This window comes from Plasmodium vivax, chromosome 7, assembly GCF_000002415.2.
Source record: "Plasmodium vivax chromosome 7, whole genome shotgun sequence".
NCBI lineage: Eukaryota > Apicomplexa > Aconoidasida > Haemosporida > Plasmodiidae > Plasmodium > Plasmodium vivax.
The window spans coordinates 21734-49639 of NC_009912.1; the positions used below are offsets into that span (position 1 = coordinate 21734).

General features: G+C 36.7%; 5 protein-coding genes across 5 annotated transcripts, besides 25 other annotated features; 3 read left to right on the forward strand and 2 right to left on the reverse strand.

Annotated features, from left to right (window-relative positions):
* The first annotated feature begins 392 nt into the window (after positions 1-392).
* Positions 393-414: a microsatellite.
* A 57-nt stretch (positions 415-471) lies between these two features.
* Positions 472-514: a microsatellite.
* Positions 515-1563: 1049 nt separating this feature from the next.
* Positions 1564-1596: a microsatellite.
* A 1681-nt stretch (positions 1597-3277) lies between these two features.
* Positions 3278-3320: a microsatellite.
* An 87-nt stretch (positions 3321-3407) lies between these two features.
* On the forward strand, positions 3408-3698 carry PVX_098590 (hypothetical protein, conserved; the record flags this gene model as incomplete). The annotated part of the gene is made up of 1 exon (XM_001614518.1): positions 3408-3698. One exon carries the CDS (start codon positions 3408-3410, stop codon positions 3696-3698), a length of 291 nt encoding a protein of 96 aa, XP_001614568.1.
* Positions 3699-4409: 711 nt separating this feature from the next.
* Positions 4410-4442: a microsatellite.
* Positions 4443-4465: 23 nt separating this feature from the next.
* On the forward strand, positions 4466-5799 carry PVX_098595 (hypothetical protein, conserved; the record flags this gene model as incomplete). Its single annotated transcript, XM_001614519.1, has 3 exons — positions 4466-4626; positions 4761-4823; positions 5093-5799. Exon 3 carries the CDS (start codon positions 5287-5289, stop codon positions 5797-5799), a length of 513 nt encoding a protein of 170 aa, XP_001614569.1. The 5' UTR covers positions 4466-4626; positions 4761-4823; positions 5093-5286.
* An 825-nt stretch (positions 5800-6624) lies between these two features.
* Positions 6625-7388, reverse strand: PVX_098600 (RER1 protein, putative; the record flags this gene model as incomplete). The annotated part of the gene is made up of 2 exons (XM_001614520.1): positions 6625-6677; positions 6836-7388. The coding sequence occupies 2 exons, from the start codon at positions 7386-7388 to the stop codon at positions 6625-6627; spliced, it is 606 nt and encodes a 201-aa protein (XP_001614570.1).
* A 1845-nt stretch (positions 7389-9233) lies between these two features.
* Positions 9234-9270: a microsatellite.
* Positions 9271-9734: 464 nt separating this feature from the next.
* Positions 9735-12689, reverse strand: PVX_098605 (small GTPase Rab7, putative). Its single transcript, XM_001614521.1, has 7 exons — positions 12409-12689; positions 11381-11448; positions 11221-11279; positions 10883-11029; positions 10663-10737; positions 10344-10492; positions 9735-10122 (listed from the first exon to the last, which is right to left on the reverse strand). The coding sequence occupies exons 1-7, from the start codon at positions 12459-12461 to the stop codon at positions 10053-10055; spliced, it is 621 nt and encodes a 206-aa protein (XP_001614571.1). The 5' UTR covers positions 12462-12689; the 3' UTR covers positions 9735-10052.
* Positions 11364-11456: a microsatellite.
* Positions 12230-12269: a microsatellite.
* Positions 12690-14002: 1313 nt separating the features above from the next.
* Positions 14003-14022: a microsatellite.
* Positions 14023-14694: 672 nt separating this feature from the next.
* Positions 14695-14736: a microsatellite.
* A 282-nt stretch (positions 14737-15018) lies between these two features.
* Positions 15019-15038: a microsatellite.
* A 2320-nt stretch (positions 15039-17358) lies between these two features.
* Positions 17359-17378: a microsatellite.
* A 624-nt stretch (positions 17379-18002) lies between these two features.
* On the forward strand, positions 18003-27872 carry PVX_098610 (hypothetical protein, conserved; the record flags this gene model as incomplete). Its single annotated transcript, XM_001614522.1, has 1 exon — positions 18003-27872. The coding sequence occupies one exon, from the start codon at positions 18003-18005 to the stop codon at positions 27870-27872; it is 9870 nt and encodes a 3289-aa protein (XP_001614572.1).
* Positions 18427-18457: a repeat region.
* Positions 19471-19494: a microsatellite.
* Positions 20055-20075: a microsatellite.
* Positions 20335-20356: a microsatellite.
* Positions 21335-21357: a microsatellite.
* Positions 21661-21733: a microsatellite.
* Positions 21740-21764: a microsatellite.
* Positions 23052-23085: a microsatellite.
* Positions 24978-25010: a microsatellite.
* Positions 25075-25096: a microsatellite.
* Positions 26604-26623: a microsatellite.
* Positions 26662-26699: a microsatellite.
* Positions 27003-27026: a microsatellite.
* Positions 27873-27906: the final 34 nt, after the last annotated feature.

A 27906-nucleotide genomic window follows, 5' to 3' on the forward strand; every position in this document is an offset into this window, starting at 1 on the left:
AAAAAAATTCCGTTTCTCCTACAACGAAGAAGTAACAATTCTAAAACCAATGAGTTAAAAATATAGGAAAAAAATGGAACGCAATTTAAAGGTAAAAGATAAAAATAAAGTTTTTCCTTCCAAAGGGGAATTCGGCAAACATTGCAACAGCAAAAAAAGAAGTGATCACAGCGGGAACAATTTTCTACATACCCATTCTGTTTTGAACCATAAAAAATAAAATTTCCCTCCTTTTTTGATCAAATTAAGATGCCCCGTGCAAGGTTGTTTTTCGCAAAATTGTGCTTATACTATACACACAGGTGAACGTAATATACACACATATTTTTTACAATAAAATATAATCTGAACAAATCAAGGAAGGCAGTCAAAATGAAACTATTATTATTATTTATTTATTTTTTTAATTATTATTAAATCAAACCTTGCACTCGAGTAAAAACCTCTTTCAATTTTACCAGTCGTGATCCCGAGAAGGCTATTTAAATTGAATTTTTAAGTGCACACTTTGTTCCTTAAAGCGGCTCTAATAAGCATGCACCTGTTTAATTAATGGTAATTAAAAAAAAAAAAAAATTATGATTAGTAAAAAATTTGACGTTGCTAAAGAGAAGGTGCATCACTGAGAATGAATTAATTTTTTGGGAAATCAAAAATTGTAATTAAAACATTTGGTTTGCTCCACCGCAAAAACGAACAAATAAACAACAGTTTTGTTCTAATTTTTAAAGTTGTACGAGGGGCAATTCGCTCACCATTTGTCTTGTACACATATATATATACATGTTGCACAGTCACCTTTTTCATTTTTCACATATATTTTTATACTTTCCTGTTTGACTGCTCCGCGTTTTACGGTTACCTGGATTGTTTTTCCTTACCTCATTAGATCGGGCGCGAAAAATAAATTAAACGTTACCGCGTCTAATCACTGCACATAAAATGTGCTCAACCGTTACTACAACGACACACATAATATATGTTACGTTATCTTATAATCTTTATTCGGATTTTTTTCCTTTTTTTTTTTTTTCCCTTTTTCGCTGTGCGTTAGCGTACCCTTATATGTGTACCCTTTCATGGTGTATAAATGTCAAATTAGCTGACCAAATTGTTCACCATTATTTGTTTCCAATTCTGAAATTAATTTGCGCGAAATGTTCCATAAAAAAGACATGTTAACACATTTTTAATGATCCTCAAATTTATTCACTTTAAAATTTAATGCTATATCATCCGATTGTTTTCTTTTTTCCCCATATACTGTCACGCTAAGGTAATTTTCTGCATCTGTGGAACGAATTACTTCTTCTATATGCTCACATCGATTACACATTTGCTCAAAGAACACCTCCGAATGGGTTCACATTTTGCAACGCTTCCCAGGTTAAAAGGGAAAAAGTTCCTTTTGCCATAAATGCAATTTTCCACTTGGGCGTTGCACCTCCTTCGAAAAAAAAAAAAAAAGAAAACACCTTTTTAGAATGACCTAGTACTTCACTAACGGGTTAAGAAGTTAACTGAGAAGAACGCGAGTGGGCGCCATAGCAATGGAAGCCCTACAGTCCATTCCTACATATTAACTGCTTCCCTTTCTTATTTCAAAATACGTATAACATACCTTTTTTCCATGAAGCCCATTTTCATGGGCATGCGCGTAAAAACTGGATCATTACTCATTTGGCATGTAAACGTTTTTGCGCAACTACACATGTGACTTATAAAAACAAATTGAACTCCCATTAATAGCCAACGCTATGTGCACATGCAGGGCACATTTCACGGATACACCTTGGCAAAAGTTCGCGGTGCCCCTTTTTGCAAAATGGTTAATCAGTTAAATTACCTACTTATTCTTCCACCCTCCTGCCATTCCTATTTTTTCCACTTTTTACGTATTATATTGTAACAAATTAAATCTTGCGAAAAATGTGCAAATGGATGGGAAACACCTTTGAGAGTCAAATGTGATGTCCCCATTTAAACCTATGTAAAAAAAAAGGATCTCCCTTTTGTGCACTTTTGGAAAATCGATATGGGTACACCACAGGAAGGAGGGGGTATAACATCAGGGCATATTTCTTCACCTTTCCTCGATCACACTTTTTCGATTCCGTTTTATTTAACTTTAATGTGTAATGGACTGGTTCTACCTAAGCAGTCCCAACCGTGCAGGTCTTTTATTATCCTTGGGGGAAGAACCCCTAAGGAGAGGGATAGACATACGTTTATATTTGCCCACCTTCACATATGGGCGCTCCTTTGCAAGGACATAAGTACACATGAACATACTTGAAATTGTTTGCCAAAATGCTGCATAAACAAATGGTGAACAAGTAAAAAAAAAAAGAGTTTCTCATGCTCTTCCTTCTATGATGGGGGGAAAAAGGTGCTTCCCCGGGGAAAGCGCCACTTGGAGGTAACAAATAGAAGCGGCTATCCTTAATTATACAAATTCGCACTCCTTTTGACATATATTTAAAATGTACATTTTTCAAATTAATGCTTTAAAATCATGGAGCAAAAAAAAAAATTGCTTTTTCCCCAAACGGGAGTTAAATTTTTTTAAAGTTCATCATCAGTTTAATTTGCTGAACATTTTCTTGCAACATTATTATTTTTGTAAAAAAGGCCGCTTTCAATTTTAATACATGAAAAGAGAATTATTCCTCAAAAGTGATAGATACAAATGGATCGAAACGAGTTGAATGTTTTTTTTTTTTTTTTCCTACGTCATTTTATGTGGTTTTGCATGCAAATTCCACTTTGTGCCTCTTCCCCAATGAAAAAATATGTGGTGCGCACGGCGCTTAATTCTGTAGACGAATTTTAAACCTGTATAAAAACACTTCATGGTTTTGGAGTGTATACCTGTGGGTGCGCTTAAAAATGTTGAGAAAAAAGGAGGGTGAAATCTACACCCATAAAAATACAACCACTAGCTCTTGGCAGAGATGTATACACGCCTATATATGTAGAATGCCATTTTGCACGAAACTCCATTTTGACATCATCGTTAATGAGAAGAAACTTCCAAATCTGATGTGCGAAGCTCAAAGCAGGTTGACCGTTAGCACAAAATATGCGCCATTAAGGAAGTGGTCCCTTTTGAAAAATGTGCATGCAAAATGAAGCAATTGTTATGCCACATCCGTTCATTTACTCTGACATGTACATTTTGAATGAATAACATTAAATTGAGTAAAAAAAAGAAACCCTTTTGCCAAATAACGTGGACCTTCCCGAATTGTACAGCTTAAAAAAAAAATTACAAAATTAAGTGAACATAAAAAGTATCGGCAATTTTTCCCAACTTTTTGGCACAATTAACCCAACATACAAGTAAAAAGAACAGCAATTTGGACGCAAACCCGTTTACACGAAATAGAAGGAAAAATTTTTACGCAATGGAATTCAACAACAGATTAACCCTTTTTATTTTATTTATATGCTCCGCCTTAATTGCAGCATACAGCTGCGGGGATGCGAATCAGAAATCAAAGCCCAATGTTCCCCTAGATCCAAGGATCCTAGAATTGAGTACAAAGGTGGAGAAGGAAAAGAGATTACACAATTTAATATACGTATCAATTCTTTCTGGGACGATTATAACACTTGTGTTTTCACTGGTGGGACTCGTTGTCGATGATTACATTAGAGATGTCAAATGGAAAGAGCAACATACAAAAAAGAGGTGATGAACGGATAAGATATAAAAGTGGAAGAAAGGAATTACCCCCTGGTGGACGAACATGCGTAATTTTTACCCACAAAAGAAGGGTCGCGCATAATTCACACATACTTACCCGCTCCGTTACAAAATAAACCCATCGGCTGAGCCAACTGATGTGAAGGGGAAGAAGACCAGTACTGTTAGCCCGAACTGCATATTTATGTGTGCACACCCACACGTTCATTTTTTCCCACCCCCTTTTTGTGCGCTACAGAATGAATACTTTTAATTTTTGTGAATTCCTCCGCTCGGCCGTTTTTAAATGTACACTATGTATATTTACGCTGCTCTTTTTACAAGTGTTCGCATATGTATATTGTTCCTACAGGTATGTGTATCCACTGCTTGTGCAAGTACAAATAACTGCGTCGTTCGTAATGCGCATATTTCTTGAGTACATAACATTTTGACCGTTTTAACATTTTAGCATTATAGCATTTATTGTATTCAAAAACTTGTTAAAGAAAGTCTGCAATATAATGTGAAAAGAAATATTCTTTAACAAATGACCTTTTTCTTTAAAGAATAAAAATTCGGATGGTACATCCCTTCAAAGGGGGAAAATCAGGCCGCCTACATAAATGGCAGTTTTTTTTTTTCTTTCTCACATTTTGGCAATAATGGGAAACGCTTTTGAGGAAAAAATATACGCGCCTTCACAAGGGCGTAATCCTGTGCACATTTTTTAACGTTATATCTTTGTTGTTGTTGGAACTTTCCTATTTTGTGCTCGGGTACGACGCTTCGCACTTTTGCGCGCATTTTTAATTAACACAGGTTGGTGGGATATTCACATAAAAAGAGTTTTTTTTTTCTACGTAGCGTGAAAAAATATTTTTAAATGAAATCGTGTGAAGCATTTTCCCTTCCAGCGAGCCAATTCATCTTTACATGTTAAAATAAAGATTATGGAGAGGCTACATTTTCCCTAAAGTGCAATTTTCTCAAAATGAGTCATTCGTAAAACTGCTTGAATCCACAAATAATCGCCAATTATTGCATATTCATTTTAACAAAAATTCTGCAGCGATGTATAAAATAAATGGAATAAATGCTCCATTCCCTTTTGCTTAAGCGGCTTGCACAAAAGGTACCACTTATATGAAAAGTGCAAACCAAAAATGGATAAAAAAATCTCCTTTTTTCTCCGAAAAATTGTAAAAATTCTCCCTTTGCTTTGTTCTGTCCACATCCATTCTTCTGCATAAATTCACCCCCAACGGGCGCTTCACATTTTTCTTTTTTTCCTCCGCTTATATATTGTTATACCAAAAAGTTATGAAAAAAGAAGGCGAATTTGACGCACCATGTGAAAGTATTGACTTCATTATTTTGCCGCTCCCCCCCTATATTCGTTAGAAGGACCAACATAAAAGGCAAAACATGGCGTGATAAAGACCGCTACACAAAGAATATATTTACGCAAACCATATTTTTTAGATGCATAAGCGCGTGTAAAACTTATCTTTATGCAAACGTTTAATACAATCCACACAGCCCCCACGTATGCCACAAACGCTTGTGCTTGAAGACCCCCCGGATGACTCGCAAAAATGAATTACCTTTTCGGAACCCGTCGAAACTTTAATATATCTCGACTCAAAAACACATTCATAAGCCATACATACAAAGGGAACAATGTGAAAGAGCACCATTGTAAGAAATTATCCTTTAGCACAAAAAGTGGGGGGCATAATAATGACAATAATAATAGTAACAACACCTTAAATTATAAATTTTCCAAAAAAGGAAAAGACGAAAAAGAGACAAATTTTTTTTCAAATCCAAATTATAAAGTAATTAATTCACAGCCAAAAAGAAATTTAAGCGTTTTTGGATATAACAGAGGAAAACTGTTCGTGAGCATCAAGAAGGACTTCACCAGTTTTGTTGTTAATTCGTTAATCATCTTCGTCTTCCTTTATTCCGTTTACACATTAGCACCCAATGAAACTGTCTCGCAAAGAAGAAAAAGAATTATCACAGAGAGATTGATGAAAGAGTATGACATTTCTGCGAGTGATCTGGAAATGATTGAGCAACTGGACGAAGTAGCAGAAGAGTAAAAACGTGTGCAAAAAGTGGGACGCGCACGAGAATGGCTAGCCTGGGAGCGCTTACTTCAACCACGTCGACCACTTCGACCGCTTCCGCTGCGTCGGTTTATTTTCATTTTTTCACTTTTTGAACGCAATCGTTGAAGCAGTTTGTTTCCGTGTGTTCTCCACGCGTTGGTTGTATACCTCCTCACTGCAACTGTTAATCTGGTATTTTTTTTTTTTTCCATTCTTATGCTAAAGTGCCATCATAGAGCATTTTTCCCTTTTCTTAAGTTTCTCACAAAAAAAAAAAAAAATGAAACAAAAAAGAAAGCAATCATGAGTAACATTTTCTCGTTGGCTTACACATTGGGGCAGTTAAAACGTGCCATAATTGCATCAAGAAATTATGACAGTTGTGAAATTTTAGCAGCTATGGATAGCAACAAAATTAACAGGTAAATTACGCGCACACAAAAGGGTACCGCCCAACATATGCTGCTGTGCAATTTTCATCAAAACAAAAATTTCATTTGTTGATTCAAGTTTTTAATATTTAAAAGACTGAATTTACAAAATGATAAGAAATTACTGTAAAGTAAATTGAAACAAAGAGGAAGAAAAAGTTTTAACAAACATTAAATGAATAGGTACAACAGTTTTGTTTTGTATCAATATTTTTTTAAAAATACGACTGGAATTAAAAAAAAAAAAAAAAAAAAAAAAAAAAAACATATATATATGTACATGTAAGTACATACATAACGGCTGCGTAGCAGCTATATAATAATTACATAAAAATGGTAGATTCTGAAAAAAAAGGGGGAACCTAGACTGGAGGCGTTTGGCACCCTATCTGCTGATTTTATTTCCGCGAGCCACAGAACCGTACGTCTGTTTGGTAGCTGGGGGGAGGGGAAAAAAGAAACACATAAGCATGTAAGAATGTGCTTATAAGCATGTACATAAAACATGTACGTACAAATGTTCGCACACAGCGATAGCGCCCCAAACGATGCCAGCAGGGGCGCAATTTTGCTGCAAATTTAAAAAGCAGCTTTACCTGTGTTAAACGGCAAATACTTAAACTTGATCATATTTTTTATCTGCTGCTTCATAGTTGCAAAAAATAAGCATATGAAGTAAAAAAGTAATAGGGGCCAAAATACTGGTATGTCCATAAAGGGAAAAAAGGTACAAAATATTGATATCAAAATAGCTCTACTGGCATACAGCCAGAATTTGAATTCGTTCAGTTTTCGTAAAAATGGCCTAAACTCTTTCTTATCATCAGGATTGTTCTCATTTTTTCGTTCATTCGTTTGTTTCATGGGGAGTAATAAACCGTTATTTTCATTTTCATACTGCTCATATATTTCTTCTATATTGTGGGGGGTTAAAAATCGCAAAAATAAGTTTAGTAAAAAAATCGATAGCGCATATGACACTACGTAAAAACCCGTCACGTAATATACCCTAAGAACGTATAAAATAAATAACCCCAATAAACCAAACCATCTTGTTTTTACATATAGAGTTGTCTTATCAATATAGTTATTATGCGTGTTGATTATTTTTTTACACAAATCTGGCAGGGTCGGCTCTGTTTCGTCCATTTTTTTTTTTTTTTGATGTCTTTATTAAATCAGTGTTTAACTCGTGTGGTCTTGTCTTGTTAACCTTTTATTTACATTTACTATTAACAGTTTTGTTACATATGTGCTTCATACAGGAAGGGGCTCCGCCTCTTACATGTGGATATGCACGTGCGTATGTTAGCATGCATTAAGGCATATATGAGTATGTATACATACGCGGGTTAGCACATATATACACAAATATATATACTTCTATAAATAACGCTATATTGTATATTGTTACGATAAAAAAAAAAACATACAAATGAGGTATGCGCAAATATAACGTACTTCACATAACATATTTGTGCATTTTGCTATTTTGTAAACTATTCTTCGCAATTCTAGAAAGAATTACCGTCTCTGTCTTAAATAATACAAATGAAATTTACACAAATGTACCTGTACGGTTTAAACATAACGCGCATTTTGTTGGGTCTTCACGAAAAAAGTTTACTCAAAAAGTTTACGCAAAGGTTTTACTAAAAAGTTCACTCAAAAAGTTTACGCAAAGGTTTTACTAAAAAGTTCACTCAAAAAGTTTACTCAAAGGTTTTACTCAAAAGTTTTACTGAAAAAAATCTTTCCCCTTGAAAAAAAATCTTCTTAAAGTGGCCTGTTATACCATGTAAACATAACATATACATACGTATGCGCGCGTATGTATATTTATGCGCATTTAATACGTATGCGTAAACTGTTGGATATATCTTCATATGCATGCCAGTGAATGTATGCAAGTACCATAAAACTCGAAAAACTTCGAACGATCAGCAGATTGCGGGCATCCGTATATTTTTACAATTTTCGCAAAATCGTGTTTTATAAAAAAATACAAAATTGTACCATAGCAATTTTGTCATCAAAATCTTGCTTCATCAACATTATATGAACTTTTTATACAAAACAGTAATTTAACAATATGGCACTTTTTTTTTTTTTGTACAAAACATATGGCCTAATCAATATATATATATGATGCTATGCCACGTATAGCAAACGTTTCGTAAAAAAAAGATAAGCGTATTTTTTTAAAGCCTTTTTTTACGATAATATATAGCCATTTTTTGCCAAACGGATGAACGTTGAATGGTTCAATATTCCTCATAATTTTTTTTAAAAAAAAACACTTAACAATGCAGTAATTTTTTTATAAAATATGCATATAATAAAAATGCGATAACCAGTTTTGTGGCTACAAAAAAAAAAGGAATTTTTTCTATATGCCATAACTAATGGTGGGGCCTTTTATTTTATTTTATTTTTTTTTTTGCCAATACTTCCTATATAAAACCCATATTAACGAACAAATTAAACAACCCACTTGCAACCACGCGGCAAAATAAAAAACGAAAAAAGATAAAAAGATGTGTTTAAGAGTTGCGAAAATTTTTAATACTCTGAAAATTAATAAAAGTCCTACCACATAACTACATTCTCGTAAAAAAAAATGAATTAACCAAATGGTTGCAAATAATACAACATGCATTCAGTTCATATAAAAATTACTAGCATACATACAGCGAAAAAAAAAGACCTATTATTTATGCAGGGACCAATGTACCAAACCTTTTTCATAACATGGGGTTAAAGTAAAAGAGATCTTTTTTTTTTACCTTTAAGATTAAAACGTATTTACATAAAATACAAAGGCGCAAACAAATGATGGGAAAAAAAAAATCGCCCTGTAAGAAAAAACGAAGAATTTTTTTATGCTAAAAGAGGAGACAGAGTAAAAAAGAATAATGCAGCGTCGTCCCACTATGTAGCCTTTTTCCCCTCACGCAAAGTTAGTAAAAGCATATCAACAAAGCCAAAGACATAATCGTAGAACAATATGCGCCGGAAAAAAGAAAGGATTGTTCGCGTAGTAGTAGAAATTATGCATGCATGTGTTCATGTTTTTATGCATTTATGTCATTATGACCATTTGCCCCCTTTCGCCTTTGCCATTTGCGCACCAACTGGTTCTCCCTAACTTTTAAGACGTACACAGACGGTATTCACAGCTCGGCATAAAAAGTTCTTTAAAATTATGAACATGTGGGATAAAAAAAAAGTAAAAAAGGTTAACTACATTTTGGTAAAAAAAAAAAAAAGGGCAACGAAATATAGACGTGGGCCGTCTATATGCATACGCATAACTGTATGCAGATATGCAAAAGGTTGCATGGAGAAATATATAAACAGGAAAAAAGTATACGTGCAGTATATCTTAACATTACGCGAATGGTATATTTTGCTACTACATACATATACGTATGTACAGCAAAATATAAAGGCATGCTCTTTTCCTACCCTACGTTGGATGTTCACTCAAAAATATGCAAACTTTCCATCATAATGGATACATTTTTATGTATAAACAAACAGGTCCTTCCATGCGCACGTCCACCCTTAAACACATATCGTTAAAACATACATTTGCTTTGAACATGTACGTGAAGGATTCACCCAAAAAATGCGAAAATGGGGAAATGCTATTCGCCTGGAAAAGCTGTGCACATACTAGCGCATGTTTGTACATACATATATACATACATTTCTAAATGTACGTACATCAAGCACAAAATGTTATGGGGGTTATAAACCAATGAACAAAAAACAAAATGATGTTGTCCATGCCCACATTCTTGGCAACTCCTAGCAACAGCGACTTTTGTATATTTTTTGATCGCCCTGGTTGTTCAGGGCAAATGTCTCAGGCAGATATCTGAAAAGAGTAAAAAGTGGAAAAATTGCGCATAATGTTTTACATGCACGTGATATGCGGCAAATGTGTGGGGGGGTTCACTAACGTTCCTTTGGTAAAGCGGCATGATACAAGAACCCCATTTGCAACGTTCCAAGGAACAGTTGTCCCATGGCGTCCATATATGCATAAATGGGCACATTATTATACGTTCCCCTTTTTATGCCTTTTTGTTCCCTTACATTTGCTCCTCCTGGTGTTCCTGCTTCATGGCCTTTCTCGCAATTTCGTCAAACGCCTGATCCACATTGATTGCGTTCTTTGCGCTCGTCTCAAAATAGGGGATGTTGTTGTTCGACTTGCACCACTGCAAGACTTTAAGCGATTGGACCTGGCAGGGTGAAAAGAGTGGGCCAATGGGCGAAAGGGTGAATAGACGATTGAACGAATGGGCAAACGAATGCACCCCTTTCTACAATCGCAAGCAGTCGTGCGCACCTATAAACATACGAACATCCTGCTAATACGCAAAAGTGATCACTCGCACCGCTTATCAGTTACCTTTCTCTTATTCGTCTCGTCCACTTTGTTTCCAATTATGACGAAGGGGAAATTGTCTGGATCCTTGGGGCTGGCCTACACGGAAAAACAAGTTCGCGCAAAATTAAATAGCATTCGGCTGTGCGTACTGGTAGCCACACATGCACACATGCACACATATATATGTGCCTGCTTATGGGCAGCACTACAGGGACCATCGCCTTCCCCCCCTATTCGGTACCTGAATCAGAAATTCGTCCTTCCACGACTCCAGCGATTCATACGTTTTGTAATTCGTTAAGTCAAAAACTAACACACAGCAATCGGCCCCTCTGTAAAAAGCTACCCCCAGGCTTTGAAAGCGCTCTTGGCCTGCCGTGTCCCATATCTGGGAAGAAAGTGGGTAGAGGCGTTACTCGAATGAAAATTCAGCACATATGCATGTATATAAATGTACAATCACGCGCATGTACTCTCATATACATGTGCATAACTCATGCCACATCTTAATAAGGCAACTAAACACAAGCACATATTGCATATGCCTTATTAGCAATTTTTCTCTCCTTTTCATTTAACTTGCATTGTTAGGTGCTCATTGTCAACTATGGTTTCTTTCGTTAAAAAGTCGGCTCCAACTAACATGGGGGAAAAAAAAAAAAAATTATATAAATATAGCACAAATTTAAAAAAAAATTCACAAAATAATTCCTCAATAAATCTCAGTTCATCTAATTACTTGTCGCCTTGTACTGATTCGTAAATTTTTTATTTACATATTGATTCATTAATGATGTCTTTCCAACACTGAAAAAAAAAAAAAAAAAGGGGGGACAAAATTAATGCGCAAAAGGGTATTACCACGAAGAAGTTGTAAAAATTGGAAAGGTGAAACAATTTCCCCAAAACAACTTAATGCATGTGCTAAATAAATAGCAACGTCCAACAGCCGCGTTAAATTTAGGGTTATCATGTGTACATAAAATAAACTGCATTTATTTTTTTAATATAAAAGGTTGACCATTTTTTTATAGTGTGTTATTCTATATTGAACGTTTTCATATTTTATTATATATTAAAGGATAGCACGCCTGTGTAACATTTTGACATCCACTTATTTGTTTAACGCATGTGTGTTGCTTAAGTTTAATTCGACTATTCATACGTCCATTTGGAGTGAATCAATTGGTACGCAGCCCATCCACTCATTTCCGTTTCTACTTAATATAACAAATGGGCTGGAACAAAATAGCGCTAACGTGACACAGTCTTATTTTGCAACAAAACTTTTAAAAATCATTTTTATATATACAAATGCTCAGTGGTAGACATGTGCTTCCGCATCTGGGAGACAACTTTAACAAACCTCCGATGCGAGAAGTCAACTGACAGTACTCAAGAATCAGTTCAACTTCTTTCCTTAATGATGTAACTGTATTTTCTCGTCACTTTCGCATCACTGCGGTGTGTTGCATGTACATACGCAAAACGCAGGGTGACTTAAAAAACTGCATAATGTTCATCTCGTTTTCATTAGCACGTCGTTTCACTGTGTTACCCGGTTAGCGTTTCTTTTGCGCTTCTCTTGTGTCATTTGTTCCATCTTTTGGTCTATCCACATGGGTGTCCTCTTAATTTTTTTTTTTTTTTCACCCAATATATCCATACACATATACGTTTGCATACATACCTATGTACAATGTACACCCTCCCCAAAATTTAACGCGGCTGTAATGTCGACGTTTTCAACATTTCTTAATTGTTTACCCACTATCCCCAAGAATGATAACTTTTAAAATGGTTCTTTTTTTATTTGACATAATTTTCTTCTAATGGTTTTCTTCCTTTGCGGTTATGTTTCTTAATTCGGTTAAGGAGTATACCTCACAGTGATGTGATACCTGAATGTACGCGCACGTATTATATGTGTTTAAGCCATATGTAAATTTGTTCATAAATTTGCTTATTTATGCAATTCGCTCATTTGCTCATAAAACGCATTTTTTCCTGTATATTTTGAAATGTACTTTCGATGATATTTCCTTCTCGTGTGGGTTAATATGAAGCGAAACGAAACAAAAAAAAAAGAAAAAAAAAAAAAAAAAAAATATATTCTTAAGTTAGCAAAATTTTCAAAGAAAAACAAATGGAGGGGGGAAATATAAAAAAAGAAAAAATAAGAACAATTTTGCGTAAAATATACAAGAAAAAATTTAAACTTATTTTTTTTCCCATACATGTATATACATATGGCGGCATATAAACGTTATGAAAACTATTCACAAAGATTAATCTTTTTTTCCTTGTCAATTTTGATCAGCTTAATAACCATCACATCAATATTTCTGTAGTAGTTGTAACACAGAAAGTAAAATAAAAAAAAAGAAGAAAAGGAAAAAAACATAAAATTGCACCATATGCTACACGCCAATCCATGTGCGCGCAGCACTTTATATTGTTAAAAAATTTTGCAAATGTGAGGGAGCTGGGCCGCGTGCATACAAAGGGTCACAACGAACAATACGTTTTGGTACACACACATGTAAATGTACTTTCATACAAAAATATTTACTGCATTAATGTAAATATATTTTTTAATATACTTGTGTTGCTGTACGGACGGGCATGCGTCACATGTGTATAAGTACGCAATGAACATTTTGTTTTTTCCCGCAACCAGTGAACATTCTTTTAAAATACACGCAACAAAAAATACACTTCCTTTGAGAATTATTTTACTACTGTGCTTATAAAAATTGGTTGGGTGTATGTTCACTTAAAAATAATTCGACAAAAAGGTGAGTGTTTTTTTTTTAAATTCCCCACGAATGGTGTAACAATTGGACGTGTTATTATTTGGGCAACAGTTAACTGCTCGTGGGCATGGAAATAAGAAATTGAACTATCATATACTACACGTAAACTTGGCGGTCATAGGGAAGTGGAAAATGTTGTGTAAAGAAATACAAAAAAAAAAAAAAAAAAAAACATCCCTACATTAATATACATTCCCTGCGAAGTTATACATAATTCAAGCTGCATTGGTCACATGCGCCACAATCGAATTAACAATTAAGTGTAAGACGACTGACTGTGAATAAAAAACCGTTCTCTATAAATTGCATACACATATTTTAACATATCCCTATGGTGATATTTTCCACACTGAGATAACTTCTCTTTTATGCGCAATACATTTCCGTTCGTTCCAACAAGAGTTGTTCACATGAAGACATAAAAAAGGAAACCACCCAGGGTGTAACAAAATGGTGCGAACATTTCTCACGATAACGCATATATGCCTTAATGCGCTGTATGTACTTATTTCTTAAAATGTGGTAGGGGAACAACTTCTTTTCTCCCTCGAAATGAGGAGTATCACCAGATGAAAATTACCAAAATGTGTTCATTAAAACGGTTGAGGGGAAATTCCAGGTCATTTACCACTTGGAGGCGCGCACATAGTGTGCTTACATATATGCTTACTTACACGTGTGTGCTTACATATATGCTTACTTACACGTGTGTGCTTACATATATGCGTACTTACACGCGTGTGCGTTTGTGTGTGTACATACTTTTGCTTATACGTTCCTTTGTGAATTTTTCCTGCAAAAGGAATGGCGCCCATTTGTATTTGTACGTATTTCATTTCAGCGCGATTCACAAAAAATGACACATTTAAAAAAAAGGGCGTAATTGGGACTTCCTTTCCCCTTTTACGCGCTTTTTTTCTTCACTCCTTGGTAACAAGTAAAACTTATTTTTTTGTAAATGATGGCAAAATAATAAACCCATTTAACAAAAAGAAAAAGTCGAAAGAGTGTGATTTGGTTAAATTATAAATTCACCATGGTTAAGCAGTAACATATCCTTTTTTGCGTTCGAATTTTAGTGCTTAACGCTTTTATTTAAATTTTATTTTTATTTCCCTTTTCATAACCGTATGCGCATCACCTTTGGGCGTCCTCTGCGATGCTGCGAAATGGCATTTTTCGTGTTTGTTTTTTTAAAGGTAAAAGCAAAACTTATCATCGTTCTAGCATTTTTTTTGTCATTAAAAAGGGGTACATTGTCAAGTATGTCCTAGGATGGCAATGCGTGCTCATAAGGTAACATATACGTATGTACATATCACATACATAATGCATACATAATACATTCGCATGCATGTATTTTGCATACGTGCGAATTAAAAACATGTGTGCTTGATTAAATGCGCACATCTTCATGTGCATATGCGCATACTTGTGTATACACGGGCATACATGTAAACTACGGAAGAGGTTAAAAATAAAATTCGTTCTATTGCTAATGCACATGCGCAACGAAGCAAAAGCAAAAATGCTATTTTACATTTCGCTTCCGCATAAACCTCACTTGCGTGCTTTGTTTTTTTTTTTTTTTTTGTATTTCTTTATTTTCCTTCTGAAAGTTGTTTCACAATTGTTTCGCGAAAGGAAAAAATAACAATAAACGAAGTGAAACGAACGAAATGAAAAAAAAACAAGTGAAAAAAAAAACCAAGTGAAAAAAAAACAAACAAATAAAAATGTAACCAACAAGCAAAAGCATAACCAACAAGCAAAAGCATAACCAACAAGCAAAAGCATAACCAACAAGCAAAAGCATAACCAACAAGCAAAAGCATAACCAACAAGCAAAAGCATAACCAACAAGCAAAAGCATAACCAACAAGCAAAAGCATAACCAACAAGCAAAAGCATAACCAACAAGCAAAAGCATAACCAACAAGCAAAAGCATAACCAACAAGCAAAAGCATAACCAACAAATGGAAACAAAACCGCTAAAATAAATACAAAACAACAGAGTAAAAAAAAAAAAAAATGAAAATAAACACAAAAACAAAAACAAAAACAAAAAAGGGAACACAGAACAAAGCACAAACAAAACTAAAGCATAATTCTGTAAACGAACTGTACAAGAGATAGGGCTCGCGTTGGCAACTTTATGCGAGCTTGCACGAGCAAAAAAGAACATTTATATGTGCGTACATGCATACATGTATATGCGCATATTGAAGCCCTCAATACATATATTTGTGTAATTCTGCCCGAACTTAAAATTGACGAAAATTGTTATTCGGTTGCTATGAATATATTTTGCGAGTATATAATATATGTTTTTTTTTTTTTTTTGTGTTTTCCTTTTTTTCGCGAGCGTAAATAAATCCCTCGTTAAATTTGCGCAAAAATTTTATATACATTTTGCCATTTATTCATTATATATTTTTTTTTATTCAGAACAAAATTATACACTTTATTTTCGTTGCAAGTGAAAAAAAAATGTGACAAATGAGCTTGTAAATTAATACGAGTATCGCTGATGCGCATATTTTTTTTTTTTTTTCTCCACATAGACATTCATTTTTTTCGTTCGTATTATGTCTTCATTGGTTTGGTTGAATATGCACACTTCTCCCTTTATAATTAAGTATGATTAAGCAGAGTCATATGTTCAGCGTATGTCACGCGCGTACGCATATATATGTATATATGTATATATGTATATATATTTGTATATATATTTGTATATGTTTATATACCCAAGTGTATGCTTTTTTTGGTACGTTTTTGAACAATCCTTTTTTGATTTTTCTGTAGATTTCTGCTCCCGCATTTTAGAAATATCTCCTTTTCCAAAATGCAGTTAGAACAGATTGTTTTTTTTCCTATTTTGCAAAGTAACCCCATTTTTATGCTTGAGAAAGGTGTACATATACCATGATACACTGTCGTCTCTACGCATGTATAGAATTTGCATGTTGTTTTATTTCCTTATGAATTTTTATATTTTTTTAGTGAGAAAAGAAAAGCATTTATATTTTGGCATAAATGGCTGAGTATTTTTTTCTGTTTATTTTGCTTAAGTATAGAAAATGTTTTTCTTTTTTCCTTTTGTTCCTTTTATCGCGATTTTTTCGACATTTTTTTTCGTTCTCGCGTTTATCAATCCATTGTGAATTTTTTTCCATTTTTAAGTGTGCGTAGAACTTGTCACGTGAGGTATATTATGTACATGCTTTCGCACGCATGCTATGTTAATGTGTTAGGGGTACCTAAATGCATTGCGTACATACGCACAGGTGTACGCAAATGTACTCATGCATAGGTGCATACGTGCATGAAACAATACCAGCCAGATACACTTTCATTTTGAAAGAGCGAGCATTGTTACATCTCCCGAAAGCATCTCGAAATATTTTACAAAGCATAAAATTGACAAAATACACTACATGTGGCAAACAACGCACATGCACCTTTTCTACATTTTCTTATTTTGTTTTTATAAAATAAGAGCCGTTAAAAAATGTACGTAATGAAAGGGGTATATTAAATATAACCTGTTTGAGCTATTTTGAACTACCCTACTGTACACTATTGTACTTTATTGTACCCTATTGTACATTACTGTACTTTTGTGTATTGCCATTTTTTGTTCCTTTTTTTTTTTTTTTTTTATAGTGCGAAATTATTAATTAAATAAAATATAACGATAAGACTAACCCATTTGCTTGTACATCCTGTAGAATTCCATTACATAAGAAAACGTCACCTGTTCACATGCAAGGGTAGGAAATTAATATGCTATTAATTTCAGACACCTCCCTTTTTTTTTAGTACACGTACGCATTTTTATGATTGTTCGCCTGTGCGCATTTTTATGAATCTTCGTCTGTACGCATATTTAGCACATCTATTTGTACGCATTTTTAGCATATCTATCTGTACGCATTTTTGTGTCCCCCTTTTTGTGCGTTCACACTCATGTGTACGCCTTTTTTCTTATTTTTAATGAAATTCTGAAATTTGTAAATGCCAATTAGTTTTCTTATTTTTTTTATTTTGTTTCTACATGCTTACTTACATGCTACTGTTTCCATGCTACAGTTTCCAAACTGTTGTTTCTAAAGTTTCCTTTCCAGAGCTTTCTTTCCAAATTATCATCTCCATACATTTACTCCTTTACCTGTATTTCCTCACTGCTACTCCCCTGCATCCTTACCTTTCACGTATTGACGCGTTCACGAAAAGGTAGGTGAATGCTTTCGAATTTAAGTGACTGAATCGAGTTAGCCCTCAATTCATCTTCGTAACTGCTTGCAGTTGGCGACTCTTGCTTTCATTTTTATGAAGTACAGAGTGTAGAAGTGTGCTAATATATACGTACAAGAAATTGCCTAATTTGGCTAAACTGGCGAATCGCCTAAATTGCCGAATCGCCAAACTTGCATGAACGCAGACCTGCTTTGGCTGCGTTGCATAGGAACACACTTGAAGTATCATTAAAAGTGCATAAATATGCCTTTGCTTTGTACACCCTGCCCCAAAAAAAGAAAATGATTTACCTAACGTACCTGAAAACCAGCCATTTTAACCTTAAGCCGGACGATGTGGAACCAATGCTCAATAGTGATAATGAGGGAGTATTCCTTTTAAGGGACTCGTGTACTTCTGAAATTTTGGTGTATACAAACAAAACGTGCAAGGAGAAGTATCTAGAGAAGGAGGCGTCATGCTGGAGCACTCATGTGAGTTCCCTGTGCACGAGGGAAAAGCGAAACCAGCTGAATATGCAAAGTACACAAAGCACTCAAAATGGAGAAGAGGATGAAGAAGAGGGTGAAGACGAAGATGAGAGCGAGGACGATGAAGAGGACACACCAACAGAAGCAAATGAACGCACCACAAGCCTGTACAACAGGGATAGACATTTTGTTAAGTACACACATGAACACAATTTTTGCAGAGCCCAACTGCTAAAAGGTACACTTAACAAAAAGATAAGTAAAATAAAGGGAGAAAAAAAAATAACAAAGCAGGACAATCGATCGAAGAGCAGGCACCAATTGTTATCCATTAAAAACAGGTTTAAGGGAAAAATAATTGTAAACAAGGAGAAATGCGAAAAGCTGATCCGTAGCAAATGTTGCAAGAACGCTAAAAGGGGATTCACCAAGGAGAGAAAAATAAGAAAAAGTGTACACCCATTCGAGAAAATGATTTTCCTCAACAATGTAGAAAATTTCCTAGCCGTACAAAACAGTACGGATCATCTCAAGACAGCTTGGGAACATTTTTTTAAATTTTGTAAGGACAACTTAGAAGCTACCGCTACACAGAAGTGTCTACGTAGAGCCAGTAAGGACAAGGCCCCAAAAGGAGGAAACCTCTCTGTGGACATAGTAGACATCCCTGAAAAGAATGCTGGAGGCGATTCTCCACACGTCAAGTGTATACAATATAACACAAAATGCGGAAAGAAGGAAGAAGGAAGACGATTAACTGTTCTCATTAAAAAGCAGGTTGTCAAAATGGAACATTTTACCTGCACAAAAAGAAAAAGTAAAGCAAATGTTCGAGGTAAAAAGGGGTTAGTCATCTCAAAAAATACACAACCAAACGCCTCATTTCACAAAAGAAATAACACAAATGATATGAGATGCGAGAGACCCAACAAAGAGTCCCCCATCGTAGTACACCAAATCGTCATGGATGTGTATAATGTAGACACGCATTATCATGACAACTGTATGGAAGTGTGCCAAGCACTCCCGTTGTGGCGTGTCCTTTTTGTTGAGTACTGCCTCCTGACGTATAACGTTGCCACCACGAACTGCAACACCAAGTTGAGAAGCATTCCTGACTTGAACCAAAAAAAACAAAAAAAAAAGAATAACAAGAACAAAGAAAAAACAGGAACCATCTCAACCGTAGTAAACTTCCTAAACCACTTGAGCAGTACCTTCCCACAAATGAAAAAGAGCAGAAGCTCTATATCGTTAGCAGTTTCAACAGTTATGTGCAAAACATATAACGTACGAGGCGGCATTATGGAATTTTTAAATTCCACAAACAAAAAGCACCATGACATATGTCAAATCCAAATCGCAAGGATAATAAGCATACCGTATTGCATACAAAGAGACCCCCATCATCAGTGCATACGAAATGATGTTTACTACGATTTGTACCAAGCAGTTTATCTAGCTCGTCATTGCTATGTAATATTTCAAAAGGCAATAATGAGTATCTTCTGTAGTACAACTCATCAGCAGTCATTTTTGTGCGTACAAAATTGCCTAGAAAATTGCATCACAGAAATGGGCCATTCGTTCTTCCAAAGAGAAATGTCCACATTCGCCATCTTTAGAGCTGCGTCCAATGCAATCTCCATCTCTACCACAGTGAGAAACAAACTACCCTTTCCAAAACCCATATTTTTCAGAAAGTACAAAATTCTGGTTACACAATATCATAATATCGTCAATTATGCCCTTTTTTTTCTTGACCTATGTGAAAATATCATCTCTTATCATTTTAAAAAGAAAAAAATTCTGCTACGTACAAAAGAAAAAATAAGTTTATTACTCTACTACTTTGGAGAACGCCATGGGGTTGTGAAATACGAGCGAAAATATTTTTTTCACCACAGCTGTAGCAAACGTTGTAGTAAGCAGGAAAAGTATTGCGAAAGGAATTTTGTAAGCTGGTTGTCTGACCTGAAACATGAGGATATCAAATCTGAAGTGGAAATCAATTTGCCAGCATATTTGCAACGCTTCAAGGATAAAAGGGGGCAGACGGAAGAGTCGTATCAATGTGTACATCAAAACGAAATTTCCCCTCATCAGAATAGCCCACGCAATTCTTCAAATTATTATACTACACTGTATTCCGCAATGAAGAAACTAATTCTCTACTTTTGCCACTACTTTGTTGCTCCATCGGATACCATAATAAAATATAGGAATGTTTGCAAAATGTGGCACAAGTTAAAGAAGCCCAGCGCGAGTGCATCAGAATGTACTAAAAATTTCTTGCACATACATGTTATACACACGCTTTCTAGTTTCCTCAAACGCGATTTTGTGAAATTAGCATATGCTCGAAAGGGGCAGGGGTCTAGCTTCCACGGCCCTTCGGATCGCAATGCATGTAGTATCTACCGAAGTTCCAGTGGCCGCTCCCGTGGCGGCACACACGAGAGAAGCCTGAAAAATCAGACACACATAGGAGTAAGCCCCCCTTCAAGACAACACAAAAACGAAGTGGTCTACACCCCCAACAGTACTCATAAAACTGAAGAGAGTGGAATGAGAACATGCACAAGTGATCATACACAAAGGGACAAATCGAATAATTATCACCCACGGATGTTGGACCCATCAGAAGATAGACACTCTCAATATTTAAAACTCCAAATGAAAGGAAAATTAACGGTGCACTTCAAGCACCGAATGGACAGTCACAAAATGCGTTGTGGTAGCAACGGTGATAGGCCAAACAATCACACACATAAACCGGATGACAGCAGAAGAAATATAGCCGAAACGAACCCTAACAGTAGTAACCAGTACTACATAGAAAAGGAAAGATTCCTTAAACTTCACAACAACGTGGTTGGGAGGACTGACCAGATGGAAAACAAAATGAACTGCACGCATGACTACACGCATGACTACACGCATAACGACACACACGCAAATCTCAACAATCGTATGAATAATAAACACGTCGGAAATTATTCCAATACGAACGGAACCATTATTAGGGATCAATTGCCCCGTTCCATGGAGCGACTTAAGTACCGTAGAAACCTTCGCACCGAATGTCAAAATAGTTTACAACATAATATGAACCATATGAGTTACTGCTACAATGGGCAGCAAATAAGGTGGCAAACGAACCCGAACAGTTTCATGCCCAGCGAAGGGCATATGCACGGAAGTGGAAACTACAGTTGCGGAAATGGGTGCAATAGGCCTTGCCGCAGCAACTATGGCAGCTTCATCTATGGCAGCTTCCTCCATAGTAACAACCCCCATAGAGACTACCCCTATAGAGGCTACCACCAGAACGGTTACCATCATAACGGCTATGACCAAAACGGCGACTTCTACAACTACACCCCCCATAACACAAGCTCTCATAACTTCTATTGCGGTTATCAGAACCGCTTCCACCCCAGCAGCAGCCCTTTTGTGGGAATAAATAACTACGTGCCCCACTACGGCAACAGAACTTTCGTTAAAGGGGGAGAACTCCCGCAGAAAGATAAAAAAGACATCAGCTACTACTTCAACGCCTTTTTCAACCACGGTACGAATGACATCCATTTCAGCAGTACCGTCGACAAAAACAAAGAAACAAACTGCACCCACAGGTACACCCAGCCTCATCAAAATAATGGCCCATCAAATTATTACAACATCCCCAGCGGTGTGTATACTACTAATCATAACAATTTGAAGAAACAAAATAAATTGTGTAAAATGTGCAAAAAGAAACGCGTGAGAGAAAATGAAGATTATTACCCTACCAACAGGAATGGCAACCCATTTGAGGGAATTTCGAATATGAAAAAGGACCCGAGCGTTTATAACACAAATGGAGGACTCTTTTACGAACAGTGCCTATCCATTAATGCCTTAAGCAGCCAAACGGGTAGAGGAGTGCTCCCACGGAATTGCAACGGTGATTTGACAAACGATAATACGCACGTTTTAAATAACAGCAGTGCACTGAGCGTCTTCAGAAACTGCAATAATGTGAACGGAGTTACGGACATCTTCTGCATGTGTGGTGCCAGGATCGACGCTGGCGACGGCGAGGATAGTGACAGAGAAGGCGGCGACAAGGAAGGCGATGGTAACGGAAGTGGTGATAACAAAGGCGGTGGTAACGAGGGCGGTGACAACCAAGGCGACAAGGAAAGCAACAAGGGTGGCAAAAAGAGCGGCGCCGACAACAACGGTAGTGGAAGCGGCAGCGGCGGCGGTAACAAGAAGAACAAGAACAACAGCAACAGCAACAACGACGACGATAACGAGCAGGGGGGAAACGACCAAAACAAAGGGGACTGCAATAAGCAGAGCACGTGCAGCACTACCAGCAAGAAGAAAAAAAGCAAAAAAAAAAAAACAGAAAAAAAAATGACCACTTGTAAGAATAAAAATATTCAAAAAAAAAGTATGCTTAATTCTAAGTGCGCTAAAGGAGGGAAAAAGAAAAATAGCAAATTTGCCAAGAGCAAAGAAGAAAATAAAAAAAGCAAAATAGACAACAAGGAAGATGCAGACAATGCAGTAACTCCCCATAATGAGAACAACACCAAAAAGGATAAATTGGCCGATGAGAGCCCAATAAATTCCAATTCCAAAGCTACGAGCAATGTGGAGGAATCCCAAGTGGAAAAATTGCCCGAAATCAGTACTCCATTTAAGCGATATCTAGAGTTTGTAAATAAAATAGATTTTGACATAAAGTTTGGAAATGCATACATAAAATTAGGAAAAAAATTGAGTTCTCAAAATAAATGCCAATTTGATGTGTACGAAGCAGAGGTTGTGGCCGTGGACAATATTAGCAGCCTTTTCTCCACCAACATTCAAAACTTTGAAAACTTCTACAGTTTAATTAAGAGAAATGTAAACAGCTATGATTATATGAAAATAAATTTAAATAATCAAAATTATGGGCAAAATTTCGAAATTGATGACAGCAATTTGGAGGACTTCCTCAACCATTCGCAGGATTCCAATTTGATTCTTAACTATTTTACGAATACTGTAAATGCCCCAAATGAAGATAGCAAAAACAGCCCAGCAAATTCGAAAAATGTAGCTTCAAGGAAAAGAACCTTTTTGTCTTATATTAACCTGTCGCAGAGTGACACCTCCAAACAGATCTCTAACGACCAGTCAAATCCCGTCCAAGCGGAAATGCCGCAAAACGAGCATATCAAGAATGTGGGCAGTAATCATGAAAATATAAGTAGCAGCAAGAAGTGGAAGAACGCAGGTAACAACGTGGTGGACGGCTCCCCTAACAGCAATGCTAACACCAACGGCGCAGCCCCGAGCGATATGTACACCGCCAGGATAGTTAACATGAATGCGAATGCGAATGTTAATGCGGATATTAATGCTAATGCGAATGCTAATTCTAGCGCCAGTGTAAGGCCAGACGGCTCAAATGCTACACACAAAGACGGCGCCGCCATCGCGGGGCTTGCCAATTCGACTGCCCTACCAAGAGGCCCAAACGACACACAGTCCACTCTTTTGAGCAACAGAATGATTGGCAAAAGCTGCTCTATCATGAAGAAGGAGGGGGAATCATTTTCCAACTGCAGGGATGGCAATGATGGCAATAATGACCTCAATGGTAACAGTGGCAGTAACCCCGTTGCAGGGGGCAATCTGTCCAACCCCCCAAGCTCGAAGCACATGGACAATGTACCCCAAAATGAAGCGCAAAATGTACCCCCAAATGAACCGCAAAACAACCCCGAAAGCGCGCCCAACAAGGCGCTCTACAAAAGCCTCATCCATGAAATAAACAGAATAAACTTCCTAAGGGTGTTTGGATATAAATCCCTATACGACCTACTGAAAGATCAGTGCAAACTGTTCCTTGTGCAGAAAATGACCATGGAGGCAAACACCATGTACAACATAATCAAGCACGTAGTTAGGTACAACTACATCAATGACGCCATAAATAACCCCTTTACGATTTATCAACACTCGCTAAAAAACATACCAGCCAGTAAATTCGCCATCAAAATACTAAATACGAGTACATGCGGCATCTACAAATTAAAGTACAAAATACACAGCCTCCTATCTGAGGGGAAACAACTCAGGAATGTCAACATCGAAATTGAAAATTATGCGCAGAGAAAGTACCAGTCGGAGGAATACATAAGAAAATGTCATGAGCAAAGTGTCAAAAATATTCTCCAAAGTAAAAAAGCCACCCAGTTTGATAGTTTCTCAACTCTAAATATCTCCAGTTCGGATTTATCAAACAGCCAGTACCTAGAATCGTATAAAAAATTTTGTTCCCAAAAAGACACAACCGCAAATAACCATCTTGATGTGTGTCGCTCCACGATTAAGCACCCAGATTCGAGTCGCTCCACGATTAAACACCCCGACTCCAGTCGCTCCACAAATAAACCCCCCGATTCCAGTCGCTCCTCAAATGAACACTTAGATTTGTACCTTTCAGAAATTCTCAGCATTAGGAATTTAATGAATACCACACTTCCCCCCAATAATGAAATGCAGGCGTGTAATTATGAGCAACAAAACAAACACAACTACAGCATGGAAATTGACAAAGCAAGTGAAGATAAAAACATCTGTGCAAGTAACGGTCTAAATAGCACCACCACTAATACTAAGCAGAACAGCATCAGCAGTAACAACCTCACGAGCGAGTTGAGTCAAATTCCAATAGGAGACATTTCCATCAATTCTCCCAACAACGCTGTTTACCCATTTATATGCAAGTACTGCTTAAACATTTTCTTCGACAAAGATATAGCGTTAACAAATGATGGGAGTAATACCACCTTAAACAAAACCCTTTTGAGCAATCACGCTGAAAAAAATAATGAAGGCAACCATGTTTGGGACAGTACTACTGCGAAGAAGAAAAAACTGATGGCTCAATATGTGGACACCTTTGATCATTCGTGCGTCTCGAAAAGTGGTCCTCGTGCGAAGGAAAATAACTACATTGCTCAAGTGGATAGCGGCGGAAGAGGTAAAGAAGAAAACGGAGAAATTGCGAGAACGAAAGACGCCACCAGCAATGGCGGAAGTGAACTCGGCAGCCACAACATCGGAAGTAGCCGCGGCGCCCACTGCAATGGTGGCAATGGTGGCAATAGTGGCAAACGTGACAACCGCAACAACCGCAGCAACCGCAAGAACAGCAGAAGTATATACCTACACACAAGGAACAAAATCAAGAGGGAGAGCATCAGGAGAAAGCGCAAACGAATCGCCAACAACAAACAGAAGGCGGGCAAAAACAAAAATGTCCGAAACAAACGGGTTACGAAAAAGGTAACCAAATTAAAAACAAAGCATAAAATTATAAACAAAAGAAGAAGAGGAATTGATGCGAAAAAAGAAAAAAAAGTCATCAATTTGGAGGTCCAAAATGATCTTGCCGATACCGCGAATGAGAAAAATAGGCAGCAAAATAACGCTTCTGTCAACGCAAAATTATCGAAAAATTCTACACACGATTGCAAACCCACATCTCCTGTAAAGAGAGAAATGCCCCAGAGTGTAGTCTCTTGTGTTTCCTCCCCCAGTAAGAACTTACGCCAAAGCAACGACCTACAGAACCTTCCAATAAATATCCACGCACCAGACAATTCGTCCAACCAGAATATAAGCACTCCCAGCAAAATGAAAATCAATGTTTGCAAAAGGTGTAAGGAGAAAAATGCACCACGCGAAAGTCCCTTAGCAAAAGAAATTTTAAAAAAAAACAAAAAACATCCCGGCTCAGTACCAAAATATCTATGGTCATCCGTTGGAATAACAAAAAATAGGGAGCACGTGATAGGAGTAGCCATGCAAATGATTGACGGGTGTACATTAACGTACATTATTCAGAAATTAAAAGGAACGGAAAATGTAAAACAAGGTCAGTTCTTGCTGGACATTTGCAAAAAATTAGTTAAACATTTAATGATTGTGTGCGAATCGGTTGACAATCCAATCATTAATTGGGATACCAAACCAGGAAACATTATGATTGAATACGAAACGGGAATTTCAAAAATTGTTTGTAAAAAGGTTACCATCATAGATGTAGGCGATGCTTTACCGGGTAGACGTTTCTACTTTCCAACAAATCCTGCGTACTATGAAAAAATTAAAAATAATAATTCTCAAAAGAACTTTAATAATTTCCTATACTATGTAATATGTACCAAGGGGTTTTGTTCTCCTGAATGTGCCCTCCTAGTTTTCCTATTATCATCTCTGAACAAATCCGAACAGTTTAGAAAGACATGGTATGGCCCCGACTCAAACATTTTCCACATTATCAAAACGAGACAGTTAAGAATAAAGTACAGGTGGAAGAAGCTCCTAGACTTGCGCTTTATTCAGCCCGTTGTGAGGAAGAGAGATCTTATGCTTAGCGGTCAATCACTAAGTCCACTGAATCGAAAATGCTCATGCGCTACTGAAGCGGATGACGTCCGACCAGCTTCTTTGAAAAACAGAGATGGTACTTACTGTGGCAGCCTCAGCCGTGCCAGCAGCTATAACCGCAGGAATAGCAACAGGAATAATCCCAAGAATAACGGCAAGAATAACTCTAGGAATAATGCCAAGAATAACGCCAAGAATAATGCTAAGAATAACGCCAGGAATAACAACAGGAGTAACACCAGAGGAAACAGCACTGGTAGCAAGAGAACGATCCAGGCGGAGAAAAACGGTCCAGCTCCCCACCCGGTGAGTGCCAACGTGGGACCTTCCCACAACCAGCCCAATATGACCGGTGGGAGCGGAAATGGAACCATTCGAAACGGCAACAACGGTAATCCGCACAGTGGCACGAACCTGTCCCAGAAAGACCAGAATAATGAAATAAATGGACACATCGGCGAGAAGAAAAGCAAAAGCAAAGGCAGTGGCAACCCCGTTGGAGAAAACGCAAACAGTGTACCCCCAGGATGCAAACCGATTGACCACGTCGCACCCAACGCCAATTCAGAAAACATGAATGTCAACTCGTCGGAAAAACGAGCAACCGCGGATACTCATCAGCCAAATAGCGAAGAGGAAGACATATTAAAAGGCCACTACTTAATGAAGATATGCACTCATGACATGACGGATGATGGTGAGAGAGAACATTACTCAGATAACGAAGAAATAAAAGAGTATTTAATTAAAAAGGATGAAAAAATAAAAGATATGGAAATCAAATTAAGCGAATCGGAAAGGAAGAAAAAAAAAAAAAGAGAAAATGAATATTTTAAAATGCAAAATATTGATTCATGGGTAGTCAAATTCACAACAAAAACAACAATCTTCAGCGTCGGGCTAGTATTATGCCAATTATTTGGTGGAAATAATTTATTAAGCGTTGTTAACAAAGACGAAGTGAAGGTAGTCGATGTGTTATGTGAATGGAATTGCAAAAACAGCACGAACATTTATTCTGGAGAAAAAAATATCACCATTAATGAGTTGTTGCCAAGTAGAGGAATTTTTGCTGATGTCTTATGGAGGAGGAAAATTAAAAGAATAATAAAAAAATGTTTGCAATTTGTACCATCCAGAAGATGCTCATTTAAGGAATTGTATGAGGACGTAAAAATGCTCAAGAGGGATTTTGAAACTTACTACAATTTAAACGTCCACTCCACATGTGATTTGTAGAGTGTCTCCCAATTCGTGACAGTTGCGGAGAAGC

Bases quoted from the DNA above. Each gene is read 5' to 3' on its own strand.
- PVX_098605 (XM_001614521.1), bottom strand. From the start codon at position 12,461: ATGTCAAATAAAAAAAGAACCATTTTAAAAGTTATCATTCTTGGGGAT. The intron at 10,738-10,882 runs GTACCGAATAGG...TTTTCCGTGTAG, and splicing joins AGGACGAATTTCTGATTCAG to GCCAGCCCCAAGGATCCAGA. The intron at 10,493-10,662 runs GTAACTGATAAG...TCACCCTGCCAG, and splicing joins ACGAGACGAATAAGAGAAAG to GTCCAATCGCTTAAAGTCTT.